At 46.1% G+C, this 18,248-nt stretch overlaps 1 protein-coding gene across 1 annotated transcript in view; it reads right to left on the bottom strand.

Moving 5' to 3' along the window:
• rnf24 (ring finger protein 24) overlaps nt 1-17,987 on the bottom strand; it is an 87,573-nt gene extending 69,586 nt beyond the window's left edge. Inside the window, 2 exon segments of the mRNA XM_038793243.1 lie at nt 12,661-12,810; nt 17,872-17,987. Coding sequence (XP_038649171.1) covers nt 12,661-12,810; nt 17,872-17,885 — 164 coding nt within the window. The 5' untranslated portion in view covers nt 17,886-17,987.
• Nucleotides 17,988-18,248: the final 261 nt, after the last annotated feature.

The raw sequence follows: 18,248 nt of genomic DNA, 5'->3' as shown, positions 1-18,248 counted from the left end.
GAAAATCCCATCATGTGGAAAGTAAAACTAAAACGCAGCGTGTGTGTATCAGGCCAGCATTATCATTGGGTGACTTTAAAAAACCAATCCCCAATTGTGGTAAATTCAATTCAATTTCCCCTCTTTCCCCCCTCAACACCAATCTTCTTCCCTTTGGGGCACTACCCATCAGATAATGTCCGCTTCTGTGCAAGATAATAATTGCGCTCAGGGGACAGAGAAGATTCCATGGCATTATTGGAAGAAGAGGACGGGAGGTTCCCCTCACCTCAATGGACCATCACCTACCCATCATGCAACACCACTGCAGGACCCCCACCCTTCACTGCCCACCCCCCCCCCAACCTTTTTGAGGCCTGTTCATACCTATCTGTCACTCCCCTCCCTACCCTTCATACCTCCCTTTCATGGGTTATGTCCCCCTGCCCCCGTAGGGATTGTTGGCATTACCACCCTGGCAACATGTGCACCCTGACACTGCCACCCCGACTTGTCGCTGCCAGCCTGGCAGTGGCAAGGTGTCTGGGTGCCAAGATGCCACCCTGCCCTATCCACGACCCACCCAGGGTCTCCAATGACCTAGGAGACCCCCCTAGGTATGGTGCCATACGCCTCATCCTCATTTGTGGGGACCAGCACAAACGTCACCCTGGCAAGGTCTCCCAGGCAAGGCCGTAAGGTGCCATTTAGCTTCTTAAATATGCTGGTCTGGCTCTCACCCAGTGAGAGCGAAATCCAGATCATGACGTCTCACGAGGTTCAGTTGAATCGTGTGAGAAGCTTCTTGCGAGATTCAATGGCCTCGTTCCGACACCAGGTTGGGTGCAACGAGACCGTTAATTCATGCTCATTGTTTTTCCAGAAAGAAATTAAGAACTTGGATTCATGTTGAAACTTATTACATCCCCAAGACGTCCCAAAGCATTTCATAATCAATGAATTAGGTTTGAAGGTAAAGCCACTTTTGTTTTGTAGGAAAATGCGGCAGTCAATTTGTGTATAGCAAGGGTCTAAATATAGCAAATAAGATGAACAGACAGTGGAACCTGTTCTTGGGCGTTGATAGACTGAGGCCGCGTGGTCTAGACACTTTCAGAACTCTGAATAATGTGCAATGTGATCTTTTATGGCGCTGAACCACTTGAACAAGTGTAATGTGACCTTAGTCAAATGTTTAAGTGAGAACAGTACTTCTGACAGCGGCAGTACTCACGAGTAACTCCAGTGAATGTGCTCGAACCTTGGGAGTTGGACTGAAGTTCATATCCTCCCGAGAGATGAGAGGGTGGCGACTGAGTCAAATCCACGCAAAAGACCTCTAACTGCTGATTGGTCCGATTCTGGAGGCATGTTTGTTCACCCTTTACGAGGCTACCTGACAAAAAACGCATTCCCCCAACAACCTGCCAGACTTTAAACAGGCAGCATGGAAACAAAAACCGAGTTTCTAGAAATACTCAGCAGGCCAGGCAGAATCTCCAGAGAATGAGGTAGAGATAGAACATAGAACAGTACAGCACAGAACAGGCCCTTCGGCCCTCGATGTTGTGCCGAGCCATGATCACCCTACTCAAACCCACGTATCCACCCTATACCCGTAACCCAACAACCCCTCCCTTAACCTTACTTTTTAGGACACTACGGGCATTTAGCATGGCCAATCCACCTAACCCGCACATCTTTGGACTGTGGGAGGAAACCGGAGCACCCGGAGGAAAACCCACGCACACACGGGGAGGACGTGCAGATTCCGCACAGACAGTGATCCAGCCGGGAATCGAACCTGGGACCCTGGAGCTGTGAAGCATTTATGCTACCACCATGCTACCGTGCTGCTCAGCACGGTACAAGGGTTAACATTCATTCGCCCACTCACTCAACTTCAAATCACACTGAAGGATCTCTGCATCCTCCTCACAGCTCACCCTCCCACCCAACTTGGTGTCTTCGAAATGTGGAGATATGATATTTTGTTCCTCATCTGAATCATTATTGTGAATAGCTGGAGTCCCAGCACCGATTCCTGCGGTGCCCCACTAGTCATTGCTTGTCATCGGAAAAATATTGTTAATTCCTACTCTTTGTTTCCTGTCTGCCAACCAGTTTCTCTCCATCTCAATTCACTACCCCTAATCCATGCGCTTTAATTGTACACGCTCATTTTATATCGGGACTTTGTCAAAAGCCTCCTGAGAGTCCAAATATCCATTGGCTCCCCTTCATCAATTCTACGAGTAACATCCTCAAAGAATTCCAGTAGATTTGTCAAGCATGATTTCCCCTTCATAAATCCATGCTGAATCTGTCCGATCCTGCCACTGCCACTTTCCTCATGCTCTGCTTAATATCTTCGAAAATGGATTCTAGAGTTTTCCTCATGACTGACATCAGGCTTACTGGTTTATAATTCCCTGCTTTCTCTCCCACCTCGCTTTTGAAATCGTGGAGTTACATTAGCCAACCTCCAATCCACAGGAACTGTTGCCGCAGTCTATAAAATCCTGGAAGATGACCACCAATGCATCCAAAATTTCTAGAACCAACTCCTTCAGTACCCTGCAATGTAGATTATCAGGCCCTGGGGATTTATCAGCCTTCAATCCAATCAATTTCCCCAACACCACTTCTCTATTGATATGATCACCTTCAGTTCCTCCCTCTCACGAAACCCTGCATTCACCAACATTTCTGGTCCCTTATGTTGTGTCCTCATTTGTGAAGAAAGAACCAAATTATATATATATATATTATATATATATGCTCACTCAGTTCTTTGTCCCCTATTATACATTCCCCTGTTTCTGACTGTAAGGGACCTACATTTGTCTTCACCAATCTTTTTCTCTCTCACGTACCCATGGAAACTTTTAGAGTCAGTTTTTTGCATTCCCTGCAAGCTTACATTTGTACCCTATTTTCCCCTTCTTCATCAATCCCTTGGTCCTTCTTTTCTAAATTGTAAACAGCTCCCAATCCTCAAATCTGTTGTTTTTCTTGGCCAATTTGTATGCTACTTCCTTGGATCAAATATTATCCCTAATTTCCCTTGTAAGCCATGGATTGGCCACCTTTCCCGCTTTACTTATATGCCAGATAGGAATAAAGAATTATCGCAGTTCCTCCACGCGTTCTTTAAATATTTACCATTGCCTATCCACTGTTATCCCTTTAAGTAACATTCCCCAATCGATCATAGCCAACTCATGCCTCATTTCATTGTAGTTTCCTTTGTTAAGATTGAGGACCCGAGTCTCAGAATCAAGGACTTCACTCCTCACCTTGATGAAGAATTTGTCATACCATGGTTGCTCATCCCCAAGGGGTCACAGAATCACAGAAAAGGCCCTTTGGCCCATCAAGTCTACACCGAGCATGAAAACAACCTGACCTATCTACTCCCATTTGCCGGCACTTGGCTCTCCCTTCCTCCCGCTGTATTAACTGGCCGGATTGGCCTCACTGCACTCTGTTTCTCACCCTGAAGCTTCTCTCCCATCCCCTGCTATGTTAACGCGTTGGATCCGCCTCTCTCCACGCTCTTTGTCACTCTGAAGCTGCTCTGCCTTCCCCTGCTGTGTTAACTGGCTGGGTCCGGCTCTCTCCATGCACAACTAGATTGCCAATGATTCCGTTCTCATTACACAGCACCCAGTCTGAGATGGTCTGTGCTCTAGTTGGCTCCTCAACATGTTGATCCTGAAAACCACCCCGTGTACACTCCTCTAAGGTATTCTGAATTCCTCCTCTGCGGTATTGTGGCTAATTTGATTTTCCCAATCCATATTTACAGTTGTAACTTTATGCATCTCTAATTTCCTTCTAATGCCATTCCCAACAATATCACTGCAGTTTTGGCAGTCTATATATGACACCCACTAATGTTTTGCACCTTGCTGTTTCTCAGCTCTACCCATACAGATTCCACATTGTCGGAGCTAATATCCTCCCTCCCTCACTATTGCGTTATCTTCCTCCTTGACCAGCATTTCCACAGCTACCCGCTTTTCCCCTTTTGTCTGTCTTTCCTAAATACTGAATATCCCTGGACATTCAGTTCCTATCCCTGGTCACCCTGCAGCCATGTCTCTGTAATCCTGACTATATCGTAACCGTTCACGTCTATTTGCGCGATTAGTTCTTCCACTTTGTTAAGAATGCTCCGCGCGTTAAGGCACAAAGCCTATCAGCTTGTCTTTTTAATACGACTAGGTCCCTCTCCCAATATTTTCACTGTGGCCCTGTTTGAATCTGACTCTTCATATATCTGTCTATCACTTCTCTCATTCCCCCTTTCTGTCTTTTGTTTGTCCTTATTTCCTCCTCTTCTGACTCTTTGCATAGGTTCCCATCACCCTACTACATTAGCTTAAATCCTACCCAACCACTCGAGCAAATAGCCCCCCCCCCAGGACATCAGTCCTTGTCCTGCCCAGATGTAACTCATCCAGTTGTATTGGTCCCACCTCCTCCAGAACCGGTCCCCAATGCCCCAGGACCCTCCACCTCACACCATCTCTTCAGCCACGTATTTATCCAATATATCCTGCTATTTCGACTCTAACTAGCACGTGGCGCTGCTGGTAATCCTGAGATCACTACCTTAGGCTTTTCAACTTTCATCTTATCTCCCTGTATTCTGCTTTTAGGACCTCATCCCTTTTTTTACCTATGTCGTTGGTACTGATGTTCACCACGACCACTGGCTGTTCACCCTCCCCCTCCATAATGTCCTGTAACTTCTCTGAGACATCCTTGATCCTAGCACCAGGTAGGCAACATAACATCCTGGAGTCTCATTTGAGGCCACAGAAACGCCTCTCTCCTCCCCTCACAATTGAATCCCCTATAACTATTGCATTCTCACACTTTTTATTCCTCCCTTTGCAGCAGAACGAACTATGAATTTGGCTGTTGCTGCTTTCCCCTGAGAGGCCATTCCCCTCAACAGAATCCAAAACGGTATGTCTGTTCTGCAGGGGAATGGCCACAGGAGATTCCTATCCATGTCCTTCTCGGCCTTTCTCCCTCACCTATTAATCTAGCTTCCCTTAAATGTATCTACGTTGAATTTCACAAACATGCCACAGTGGGATTTCAACTCAACTTCAAGGTACCAAAACCACTGCCCTGCAGTCTCTGTTCCCAGCGTCACTGGTCATGTAGGAGCAGCACCACACCCAATGATATGCGAATAATTACAAAGCTTAACTGGACAAATACTGTTTAACTTTTATCGGGCACAGGAACTTTATAGTACAAACTTAATAAAACGACCCTCCAGCTGACTTTACTCACCAGTAATACGAGAAGCAGGTCAAGGCCAAGATAGCTAGGACGCTGCATAGGAGTGGGAGCCAGGTTATCGTGATTGACACCGACAAACAGTAATGTGTTTGTTCAAACTGTAATACGAACAGACCGATAAAATCAGCTGCACAACCCAAGACCATCATTCAGTTCAATGTCCCAGGCTAGAATGTGTCAAATCAGTCGGAGCACCGGAGAGAAGCAACGTTGTCAGATTTGTTGATTGCATTGATGTTTACAGCATAGTCCCAGCATTGGTTCTCACAGACCTCCTCCCATACTGCTTATCTAAGGCTATTGTCATTGTTTTTATTCTTTCATGGATGTGGGCGTCACTAGTTAGGCCAGCATTGATTACCCATCCCCAGTTGCCCTTCAGAAGGTGGTGGTGAGCTGCCTTCTTGAACCGCTGAGTCCATGAGATGTAGGTACGCCCATAGTGCTGTTAGAAAGGGAGTTCAAGGATTCTGGCCCAGTGACAGTGAAGGAACGGGGATAGATTTCCAGGTCAGGATGGCCAGTAACTTGGAGGGGACTGTCCAGGTGGTGGTGTTCCCATACCTCCGTATCAAGATGGTAGAAATGACAGGTTTGGAATGTGCTGTTCAAGGAGCCTTGGTGAATCGCTACAGTGCATCCTGTAGATGGTACACAGTTCACTGCAGTAGAGTGAGCGATTCCTGAAGGTGGTGGATTGGGTGCCCATCAGGCTGGCTGCTTTGTCCTGGATGGCGTCGTACGTTTGAGTGTTGTTGGAGCTGCACACACCCAGGCAAGTGGGGAGTATTCCATCACACTCCTGACATGTGCCATGGTAGGCAGGCTTTGGGATGTCTGGAGGTGAATTACTTGCCTTACAATTCCCAGCCTCTGATGCTCATGTAAACACAGTATGGTTATAGCTATTCCAGTTCAGTTTCTAGATAATGGCAAACCCCAGGATTTTGACAGTGGAGGAATTAAGCGATAGTAATGCCAATTAAAGTCAAGGGTAGATAGTTAGATTTTGTTTTGAGATGGCCATTGCCTGGCAGTTGTTTGGCGTGTATGTTACTTGCCAGTTATCAACCCAAGCCTGGATGTTATGCAGGTCTTGCTGTATTTGGACACGAGCTGCATGGGCGGCACAGTAGCACAGTGGTTAGCATTGTTGCTTCACAGGGACCTGGGTTCGATTCCCAGCTTGGGTCACTGAGTGGAGTCTGCATGTTCTCCCTGTGTCTGCGTGGGTTTCCTCCGGGTGCTCAGGTCTCCTCCCTCAGTCCAAGGACGCGCAGGTTAGTGATTGGACATTCTGAATTCACCTTCAGTGTACCTGACCAGGTGCTGGAGAGTGGTGACTCGGGGATTTTCACAGTACCTTCATTGCAGTGTTAATAAAAGTCTACTTGTGACACTAATAAAGATATTATTATATCTGAGGAGTCGCAAATGCTGCTGAACATTGTGCAATCAATCATCAGCAAACATCCCCACTTCTGACCTTATGATAGAAGGGAGGTCATTGGTGAAGCAGCTTGGGCCTAGGACACTACCCTGTGGAATTCCTGCAGCGATGTCCTGGAACCAAGATAATTGACCTTCAATAACTGCAACAATCTTACTTTGTGTCAGGTATGACTCAAACATGTGGAGAATTTCCTCCTAATTTCCATTAACATCAATTGGATTCTTGATGCCACATATGATCAAATGCTGCCTTGATGTCAAGGTCAGTCATTCTCACTTCACATCCGGAATTCAGTTTTCTTGTCCTCAGGAGCTGAGTGGCCCTGCGGAACCTAGTGAGCACCCGTGAGCAAGTTATTGCTCAGTAAGTGCCACATTTTGACGACTCCTTCCATCACTTTGCTGATGATCGAGAGTGACTGATAGGGGCAATTGGCAACAAAGAACAAAGAAAATTACAGCACAGGAACAGGCCCTTCGGACCTCCCAGCCTGTGCCGATCCAGATCCTTTATCTAACCTGTTGCATATTTTCCAAGGAAACTACTTCCCCGGATCTGTTCCCCGCCTGTTTCATATACCTGTCTAGATGCATCTTAAATGATGCCATCGTGCCCACCTCTACCACCTCCGCTGGCAAAGCGTTCCAGGCACCCACCACCCTCTGCGTAAAAAACTTTCCACGCACATCTCCCTTAAACTTTCCCCCCTTTCACCTTGAAAATCGTGACCCCTTGTAATTGACACCCCCACTCTTGGAAAAAGCTTGTTGCTAGCCACCCTGTCCATACCTCTCATAATTTTTTTAGACCTCAATCAGGTCCCCCCTCAACCTCCAGTCTTTGCCAACAAAAACAATCCTAATTTACTCAACCTTTCTTCATAGCCAGCACCCTCCATACCAGGCAACATCCTGGTGAACCTCCTCTGCACCCTCTCTAAAGCATGCACATCCTTCTGGTAATGTGGCGACCAGAATTGCACGCCAGTATTCAAATGTGGCCGAACCAAAGTCATATACAACTATAACATGACCTGCCGACTCTTGTAATCAATACCCTGTCCAATGAAGGCAAGCATGCTGTATGCCTTCTTGACCACTCTATCGACCTGCGTTGCCACCTTCAGGGTACAATGGACCTGAACTCCCAGATCTCTCTGTACATCAATTTTCTCCAGGACTCTTCCATTGACCATATAGTCCGCTCTTGAATTAGATCTTCCAAAATGCATCACCTCGCATTTGCCTGGATTAAACTACATCTGCCATTTTCTCTGCCCAACTCTCCAATCTATCTATATTTTGCTGTATTCTCTGACAGTCCCCCTCGCTATCTGCAACTCCACCAATCTTAGTATCATCTACAAACTTGCTAATCAGACCACCTATATCTTCCTCCAGATCATTTATGTATATCACAAACAACAGTGGTCCGAGCACGGATCACTGTGGAACACCACTAGTCATCTTTCTCCATTTTGAGACACTCTCTTCCACCACTACTCTCTGTCTCCTGTTGCCCAGCCAGTTCTTTATCCATCTAGCTAGTACACCCTGAACCCCATACGACTTCGCTTTTTCCATCAACCTGCCATGGGAAACTTTATCAAACGCCTTACTGAAGTCCATGTATATGACATCTACAGCCCTTCCTCATCAATTAACTTTGTCACTTCCTCAAAGAATTCTATTAGGTTTGTAAGACATGACCTTCCCTGCACAAAACCATGCTGCCTATCACTGATAAGTCTATTTTCTTCCAATGTGAATAGATCCTATCCCTCAGTATCTTCTCCAACAGTTTGCCTACCACTGACGTCAAGCTCACAGGTTGGACGGCTCCAACCCGCGCATGCGCGGGGCCGTCATCTCCCTCGGCCGCCCCGCGGACTGATCCTGTGGGGCGGCGGAGGAGAAAGAGTGCATCCGTTACGGACGCAATGCCCACGATCGGTGGGCACCGATCGCGGGCCCATGCCCCCCCTTGGCTACGGCCGTGGTACGTCCGTGCCAATCGGGGCCCTGGAAGCCCAGAACGGGCATGTTGCGCCCGTTTTTAACGATGGCAGCAAGCAGGTGTGTTTGCTGCCGTAAAAACGTCCGTAAAGGCCTGGGAACTCGGCCCATCGGCCTGGGGAGAATCGCTGTTCGCCGTTAAAAACCACGAGCGGCTGATTTGTGTCGTGGGGGGGGAAATAGCGGGAGGGCGTGAAATATGTCGGGGACGCCCTCCCGCTATTCTCCGACCCGTCGTGGGCAGAGGAGAATCGCGCCCAAGAGGTTTCTGCCAATTTCCCTATTGGAGAATTTGCCTTGTTTAACTGCAAAATCCAAGAAAAAGACTTTCGAGCTTTGGTGCATGTAGTTCATGTTATTAGTGACTATGAGGGTAGGCCGCAGTGTCAGAGATGCTCTGTTTGGAGGAGAGGTTAAACATCCTCCCTCTCAGGTGGGCGTAAAACATTTTGTAGAAGAGCAGTTAAGTTCTTCCAACTGTCCAGCTCCAGTATTTAAATCAACCAATGCCTGCACTAGATTACCTGGTAACTTATTTAGTGTTCTTGGGTCGGCCTTAACTGTGCACAACTGGCTCCTGCATTTCTGACACAATGAACACAATTCCAAAGTTCTTAGTTGTCTGTCAGGTGCTGTGGGACATCCTGAGGTCATGGCTGGGTAGATGCAGGAAGGATGTTCCCGATTGTGGGTGTGTCCAGAACCCCAGGGGTCACAGTCTGAGGATACGGGGTAGACCATTTAGCACAGAGATGAAGAGAAATTTCTCCACCTAGAGAGTGGTGGGTCTGTGGAATTCGTTCCCACAAGAAATAGTTGAAGCCATTAGTTTTCAAGAAACAATTAGAAATAGCTCTTAGGGGCGAAAGGGGGTCAAAGATATGGAGGGAAGGTCGAGATCAGGCTATTGAGTTGGTATGATCAGCCACGATCACAAGTTATGGCGGACCAGTCTCAAAGGGCCGAATGGCCTCCCCCTGCTCCTATTTTATATGTTTCTATGAAATGTATAACTGGGGTCAGCTGGGTTAATAATAAAGGGAATATGAGATTAAACCCAACCATGGTAGTTTAGAATTGGAATTTCATTTTGATAAATCTGAAAATGTAAAGCTAATGTTGGGGGAAAAAATCGTGAAGCTAGCATCAGTAAATGATGGTACCCAAGAGAAGCCACAGCAAGCACAGTGGATTGATATGAGAACAAACCATGCAAGGGAGGGGTATCAATGCAGGCTGCAGAAAGATTTAGACAGTTTAGGAGAATGGTCCAAGAAGTGGCTGATGAAATTCAACGTGGGCAAGTGCGAGGTCTTGCACTTTGGAAAAAAGAATAGAGGCATGGACTATTTTCTAAACGGTGACAAAATTCATAATGCTAAAGTGCAAAGGGACTTGGGAGTCCTAGTCCAGGATTCTCTAAAGGTAAACTTGCAGGTTGAGTCCGTAATTAAGAAAGCAAATGTAATGTTGTCATTTATCTCAAGAGGCTTGGAATATAAAAGCAGGGATGTACTTCTGAGGCTTTATAAAGCACTAGTTAGGCCCCATTTAGAATACTGTGAGCAATTTTGGGCCCCACACCTCAGGAAGGACATACTGGCACTGGAGCGGGGTCCAGCGGAGATTCACACGGATGATCCCAGGAATGGTAGGCCTAACATACGATGAACGTCTGAGGATCGTGGGATTATATTCATTGGAGTTTAGGAGGTTGAGGGGAGATCTAATGGAAACTTACAAGATAATGAATGGCTTGGATAGGATGGACGTAGGGAAGTTGTTTCCATTAGCAGGGGAGACTAGGACGCGGGGGCACAGCCTTAGAATAAAAGGGAGTCACTTTAGAACAGAGATGAGGAGAAATTTCTTCAGCCAGAGAGTGGTAGGTCTGTGGAATTCATTGCCACAGAGGGCGGTGGAGGCCGGGACGTTGAGTGTCTTTAAGACAGAAATTGATAAATTCTTGATTTCTCGAGGAATTAAGGGCTATGGGGAGAGAGCAGGTAAATGGAATTGAAATCAACCATGATTGAATGGTGGAGTGGACTCAATGGGCCGAATGGCCTTACTTCCGCTCCTATGTCTTATGGTCTTATCGTCTAATTCCAGTTTTATGCAACACAATTTTATGCTGAGATCCTTAATACAATCTTGTGAATGGTATATTTATGTATTTCTCTCACAAGATATATCTATAAACTCGACAGGGCCTCTCTCCTCACTCTCCAATCTATTATTTGCTCATTTACAAAGAGCAATGACCTGATGCTGGGATTTGCTGTGCATTTTTTTGATGCCCAATTATTCGCAAAGCAAAGTCACTGTAGTCCCACGTGACCATAGGCTGCTTTCCCCTTCGAGAGGGAGAGGTGATCCGGTGGTGATTTAACCTTGAATCACCACACCACAGGCACGGAACAAGGTTGAGGTGGGGTATTGTGGAGTATTCATTAATAACCTCAGCCTCAGTAGCTGTTAGCCACACCCTGCATCATGAACCAATCATCCAGCCAACTGAGCGAAACCAGCCCTCCTATAATTATTCGAAAACTCTCCTGGCCAATTTCCAATCTCGGGCAGGATTCCCCCCCCCCCAGCCAACACACACACACACCAGCCGGGCCAGAGAATCGCCGGGGGGGTGCGCGCGTGAACCCCGCCCCGCCGCCGGCTGCCGGATTCTACCACCCATGAACTTATCCAAAACCTCTGCTTCCTGTGTCTAAAGTTGTTTCAGGTTCCATTCATCCATTGGCCGGTTGCTTTCTGACCTCGCTGGGCTCCTGGTCCAGGCTACACCTCGAACTGACAGCTCTCCTCTGTGTGCCAAAATTCTTCCAGGCCTCACCTTTTTAAAAATCAATTTACAGGATGTGGGTATCGCTGGCTAGGCCAGCATTTACTGCCTACTCCTAATTGCCCTTGAGAAGCTGGTAGTGAGCTGCCTTCTTGAATCGCTACAGTCCATGTGGTACACCCATTGTGCTGTTAAGGAGGGAGTTCTAGGATTTTACCCAGTGCCGGTGAAGGAATGGCGATATATTTCCCAGTCACTCAAGATAGTGAGTGACTTGGAGAGGAACTTCCAGTTGCTGATGTTCCCAGGTATCTGTTGCTCTTGTGCCTCTAGATGGGAGTGACCATGGGCTTGGAAGATGCTTCGAAGGCACCTTGACGAGTTACTGCAGTGCATTTTGCAGATGGCTGCCACTGCTCGTCGGTGGTGGAGGATTCAAATGTTTGTGGAATCAAGACACAAGTTACTCGCCGCAGGATTCCCTAACCTCTGACCTGCTCTTGTAGCCACAGTGTTCATATGGCTAGTCCAGTTCAGGTTCTGATCAATGGTAACCTCCAGGATGTTGATAGTGGGGGATTTAGTGATGGAATGCCATTGAATGTCAAGTGGTGTTGGTTACATCCTCTCTTGTTGGAGATGGTCATTGCCTGAAACTTGTGTGTTGCGAATGATAATTGAATGTTTGAACCTCTCCTCATCTGTGACCTCTTCCAGATCTGTATGCCTCCAAGTTCTCTGCATTCTTTCAATTCTGGCCTCTTGTGCATTCCTGATTTTAATTGGCCCATGACTGGTGGCCATCCCTTCAGCCATCTAAGTCTGAAGCTTTGGAATTTCCTTCCTCAATTTCTCCTTTAAGAACCTGACTAAAACTCACCCCTCTGTGACAAAGTGTTTGGTCACCTCGCCTCATATCTCCTTATGTGGCTCACATTTTGTCTGCTAGCACACCCATGTAGTGTCTTGGGACATTTGGCCATGTTAAAGACACTATCTAAATGCAAGTTATTATTTTCCTGTTAGCTATTGCAACAAAGGGGAGGTTACTTTTGCTGTTAAAGCCTGAACTCAAAACCAACCCTTACCTGATTAAGTAACAGCAGAAGAGTAAACTGAGGATGAAGACAAAGATTGCTGTCCCGAAAACCACAATGTAGATATTGAGTGGAAGGTTCTGGAACCCTATGTTTGGCATCCTGAAGCTGTACTGCTGGAAATCAGTGCTCATGGGTAGCCTGCAGAAGGGGGAGGTGCGAGAGATAGACGCTGGTTAATATTTGATGAAAATAACATTTCCCACACTGTGGTGTGTGTCCCACTGTCATTTCAATGATTGACAATAGACAGAAAAATTAAACAGTTGTCCCCTAAATGATTGCACACAGCGTACAAGGTCCGGGTTGCTACACAGCTCTGAGATTCAACGAGTGGCTGTGCTCATAGTGTACCATTCTGGTCACGAGTACCATGTCGCCTACCGGGTCGTCTGTACAAAATATCACTCATCCTGGGCACTCCTCAATGATCACACCCTGCATCGATACCCCTCCCTTGCCTGGTTTGTTCTCATATCAATCCACTGTGCTTGCTGTGGCTTCTCTTGGGTACCATCATTTACTGTGCCATCCATAATCTCACGCCACATTTGCTGTGACCTATTGACTGTGTTTAATAGTTACGCTAAGGCTCGCTGTTGAATACGCAGTGCCGGTTTGGAATGCTGGACTGATCAAACAGCAGGCGAACAAGCTCTGAAATTGATCCTAGGTAAGCTCGAACCAAAGCTACTCTGTGACACAATCAAACTGAAATCGTGCTCCCTCTCTGAAAGACTGAAAATAGCTCGGTCTGGACTTCACTAGAAAATTCTTCAATCCTTCGAGCGGCACTCTTTCTTGACACAACCACTAAGAAAATGTGCGATGGCATAAGGAGAGAAGACTTAAATCTGAAAATAAGATAGATAACGAAAAGACTACGAGGCCACCCTATTGCCCACCTTATAAAACTCATAGATTCTCATTTACGTACTAAGGAACACAGCCTGACAATATATGATTCATGGATTTTAATACAAAATGCAGAGTGTAGCAAACCTTTCATTTTGATTCTGTAAATTAAGGGGACATGCATTCTTTAAAACTAAATTTGAATTACCCAATTTATTTTTTTCCAATTGAGCATTTTAGCATGGATTATCCACCTATCCTGCACATCATTGGCTTGTGGGGGTGAGACCCACGCAGGCACAGGGAGAATGTGCTACTTTCACATGGACAGTGACCCGGGGCCGGGATCGAACCCGGGTCCTCGGCGCTAGCTGTGCCGACCACTGCGCCATCGTGCCGCCCCCCAAGGAGGCATCCATTTTGCGATGTAAATGAAATGAAATGAAAATCGCTTATTGCCACAAGTAGGCTTCAATTAAGTTACTGTGAAAAGCCCCTAGTCACCACATTCCGGCGCCTGTTTGGGGAGGCTGGTACGGAATTGAACCGTGCTGCTGGCCTACCTTGGTCTGCTTTCAAAGCCAGCTATTTAGCCCTGTATGCTTACTTGTATAAGAAATGTTGTTGCTTGAGCAATCTTTTTACAATTTTGTACTTTATTTTTTAATGTAACAATTGTCTGCAATGGTTATGAATTACGATTACTGGCAGCATGGTGGCGCAGTGGTTAGCACTGCTGCCTCATGGCGCCGAGGTCCCAGGTTTGATCACGGCTCTGGGTCACTGTCCGTGTGGAGGTTGCACATTCTCCCCGTGTTTGCGTGGGCTTCACCCCCACAACCCAAAGATATGCAGGGTAGGTGGATTGGCCACACTAAATTGCCCCTTAATTGGAAAAAATTAATTGGGTACTCTAAATTAATTTTTTTAAAATTAATTACGATTACTTGTTTTAATTGTTTAATCACAATACTGCACCTGCTATCATAATTTTTCAATAGACTAATTATCTAACTATCTCTCTATCTAACTATCTAACACTACTGACAACTATAGATACCAGTGCCTGCCGCCTGATACCAGATTTAAACCAGCACCAGATTTTGAAAATGAAAATCGCTTATTGTCACGAGTAGGCTTCAATGAAGTTACTGTCCCTAGTTACTGAAGCCCCTAGTCGCCACATTCCGGCGCCTGTCCGGGGAGGCTCGTACGGGAATCGAACCGTGCTGTTGGCCTGCTTGGTCTGCTTTAAAAGCCAGCGATTTAGCCCAGTGAGCTAAACCAGCCCTCTACCTGCGTGCCCATGGACCAGTGCTGTCATTTACATTCCGAGTTGGTTTTGTGTCTGTACTGTACCCCTCCATAAGCTTAAATCACATTTATTGTACAATGAATTCCACACTTAACCACTTATACGGGATATGGTGTTCACTGGGTAGTTAACTGTTTGCAACCTTTACAGTTGTACTCAGCAAAAGGCTCAACCAAAATACTCCTTCATGTATGAACATAAGACCATAAGACATAAGAGCATAAATAGGCCACTCGGCCCATCGAGTCTGCTCCGCCATTCAATCATGGCTGATATTTTTCTCATCCCCATTCTCCTGCTTTCTTCCCACAACCTCTGATCCCCTTATTCATCATAAAGAGACACAAATTATTTAGCCCAAACTGTTGCTTCAAAGTCACTTCTGCCTATCAAGGAATATACATCTTAATTGAGGTCAGGAAATTCTCGTGGAGTGTCTTGTGAAGTCTAACCTGGACCTCTTTGGTTGGCATCACTTGACACACATTACCCACTTCTCCATTTAGTTTCTTTCATTTCCACCTCTTCCCACTGTCTCTCTCATTTTTTCCCACATCAGTGGAGAGTACCTTTGGTTTTGTAGGCAGTGGATAAAGAAAGGACCATTCTCCAAAACATAATCCTGTGTGTAATGATGTCTGGTTAACAATCCAACATCTGTCAGTCACTGGTTTACAATCCAGTGTGTAATGATGTCTGGTTAACAATCCAACATCTGTCAGTCACTGGTTTACAATTCAGTGCGGGCTGATCGCTGGTTAACAATCCAACATCTGTCAGTCACTGGTTTACAATTCAGTGCGGGCTGATCGCTGGTTAACAATCCAGGGTCTGTCAGTCACTGGTTTACAATTCAGTGTGGGCTGATCGCTGGTTAACAATCCAGGGTCTGTCAGTCACTGGTTTACAATTCAGTGAGTGCTGTTTGCTGGTTAACAATCCAGGGTCTGTCAGTCACTGGTTTACAATTCAGTGCGGGCTGATCGCTGGTTAACAATCCAGGGTCTGTCGGTCACTGGTTTACAATTCAGTGAGTGCTGTTTGCTGGTTAACAATCCAACATCTGTCAGTCACTGGTTCACAATTCAGTGCGGGCTGATCGCTGGTTAACAATCCAGGGTCTGTCGGTCACTGGTTTACAATTCAGTGAGTGCTGTTTGCTGGTTAACAATCCAACATCTGTCAGTCACTGGTTTACAATTCAGTGAGTGCTGTTTGCTGGTTAACAATCCAACATCTGTCAATCACTGGTTCACAATTCAGTGAGTGCTGTTTGCTGGTTAACAATCCAGGATCTGTCAGTCACTGGTTTACAATTCAGTGAGTGCTGTTTGCTGGTTAACAATCCAACATCTGTCAGTCACTGGTTTACAATTCAGTGCGGGCTGATCGCTGGTTAACAATCCAGGGTCTGTCGGTCACTGGTTTACAATTCAGTGCGGGCTGATCGTTGGTTAACAATCCAGGGTCTGTCAGTCACTGGTTTACAATTCAGTGCGAGCTGATCGCTGGTTAACAATCCAGGGTCTGTCAGTCACTGGTTTACAATTCAGTGCGGGCTGTTCGCTGGTTAACAATCCAGGGTCTGTCGGTCACTGGTTTACAATTCAGTGTGGGCTGATCGCTGGTTAACAATCCAGGGTCTGTCGGTCACTGGTTTACAATTCAGTGCGGGCTGATCGCTGGTTAACAATCCAGGATCTGTCGGTCACTGGTTTACAATTCAGTGTGGGCTGTTCGCTGGTTAACAATCCAGGATCTGTCGGTCACTGGTTTACAATTCAGTGTGGGCTGTTCGCTGGTTAACAATCCAGGATCTGTCGGTCACTGGTTTACAATTCAGTGTGGGCTGTTCGCTGGTTAACAATCCAGGGTCTGTCAGTCACTGGTTTACAATTCAGTGCGGGCTGATCGCTGGTTAACAATCCAGGGTCTGTCGGTCACTGGTTTACAATTCAGTGCGGGCTGATCGCTGGTTAACAATCCAGGGTCTGTCGGTCACTGGTTTACAATTCAGTGCGGGCTGTTTGCTGGTTAACAATCCAACATCTGTCAGTCACTGGTTTACAATTCAGTGAGTGCTGTTTGCTGGTTAACAATCCAACATCTGTCAATCACTGGTTCACAATTCAGTGTGGGCTGATCGCTGGTTAACAATCCAGGGTCTGTCGGTTACTGGTTTAAAATTCAGTGTTGGCTGATCGCTGGTTAACAATCCAGGGTCTGTCGGTCACTGGTTTACAATTCAGTGTTGGCTGATCGCTGGTTAACAATCCAGGATCTGTCGGTCACTGGTTTACAATTCAGTGTTGGCTGATCGCTGGTTAACAATCCAGGATCTGTCGGTCACTGGTTTACAATTCAGTGTGGGCTGATCGTTGGTTAACAATCCAGGGTCTGTCGGTCACTGGTTTACAATTCAGTGTTGGCTGATCGCTGGTTAACAATCCAGGGTCTGTCGGTCACTGGTTTACAATTCAGTGCGGGCTGTTCGCTGGTTAACAATCCAGGGTCTGTCAGTCACTGGTTTACAATTCAGTGCGGGCTGATCGTTGGTTAACAATCCAGGGTCTGTCGGTCACTGGTTTACAATTCAGTGCGGGCTGATCGTTGGTTAACAATCCAGGATCTGTCGGTCACTGGTTTACAATACAGTGCAATTTTATTTCAGTCCCAGACCAGACCCAACCGTGGCTAGGATACTGGACTGAAACACCAATATTTTAGTTTATTTTGCAAGACTTTGTGGAAAGAATGATTCGCTCCAGGAGTGAGTGCATGATTTCATATTTTTTAAACAAAACTTTATTATGAATACAATATTGAACCTTTTAAGTTCCCACCTGAAAAGAATAGCTTACAATTGTCCCTTAAACACTACTACTCAATTCCCCAGGAAAATAAAATAAGAAAATAAACCTGTAGATTTCAATCCATCCTAAAATCAGCATTTCATAGAGTAATACTTGCTTCATGGAACAAATGTCGGGCTCTGGTTAGAACCGCTTAATATCTTCAAAACGCTTGTTCACCTGGTGTTTTTCATCTTCTTCCTTGTCCTCAGTCAAGACTTCACTGTTTTAAAATATTATTATTCTTTTTAGAACTATCCTACTGGGAGAGAATTGTGGGCTCCGTGTCAGACAGATCAAACTCTAACTCAAAAATCTCTCTCTGAATCTCTGAGCTCCACCCAGCTATATCAACATCTCCCCTAGTTGGAAAACAAATTAGCTTTCCCGACTGAAAGCACATTAATTCCCCACGGACTTTCCCCAGTCAAACCACAGAGCATTAGCCCAGACTGAAAAACACATTCCTCTGGTCAATTTCACCTTCTGAGTCCTAAAAACCAGCCCTGCAAAACAGGAGTCTTTAAAAAAAAAACTACTGCAACCACACTCTAACC

The sequence above is a fragment of the Scyliorhinus canicula genome, chromosome 3 (genome assembly GCF_902713615.1).
Source record: "Scyliorhinus canicula chromosome 3, sScyCan1.1, whole genome shotgun sequence".
NCBI classification, from domain to species: Eukaryota; Metazoa; Chordata; class Chondrichthyes; order Carcharhiniformes; family Scyliorhinidae; genus Scyliorhinus; species Scyliorhinus canicula.
Note: the sequence above shows the minus strand (reverse complement) of the source record. Positions and strands in the feature narration are given on the sequence as shown.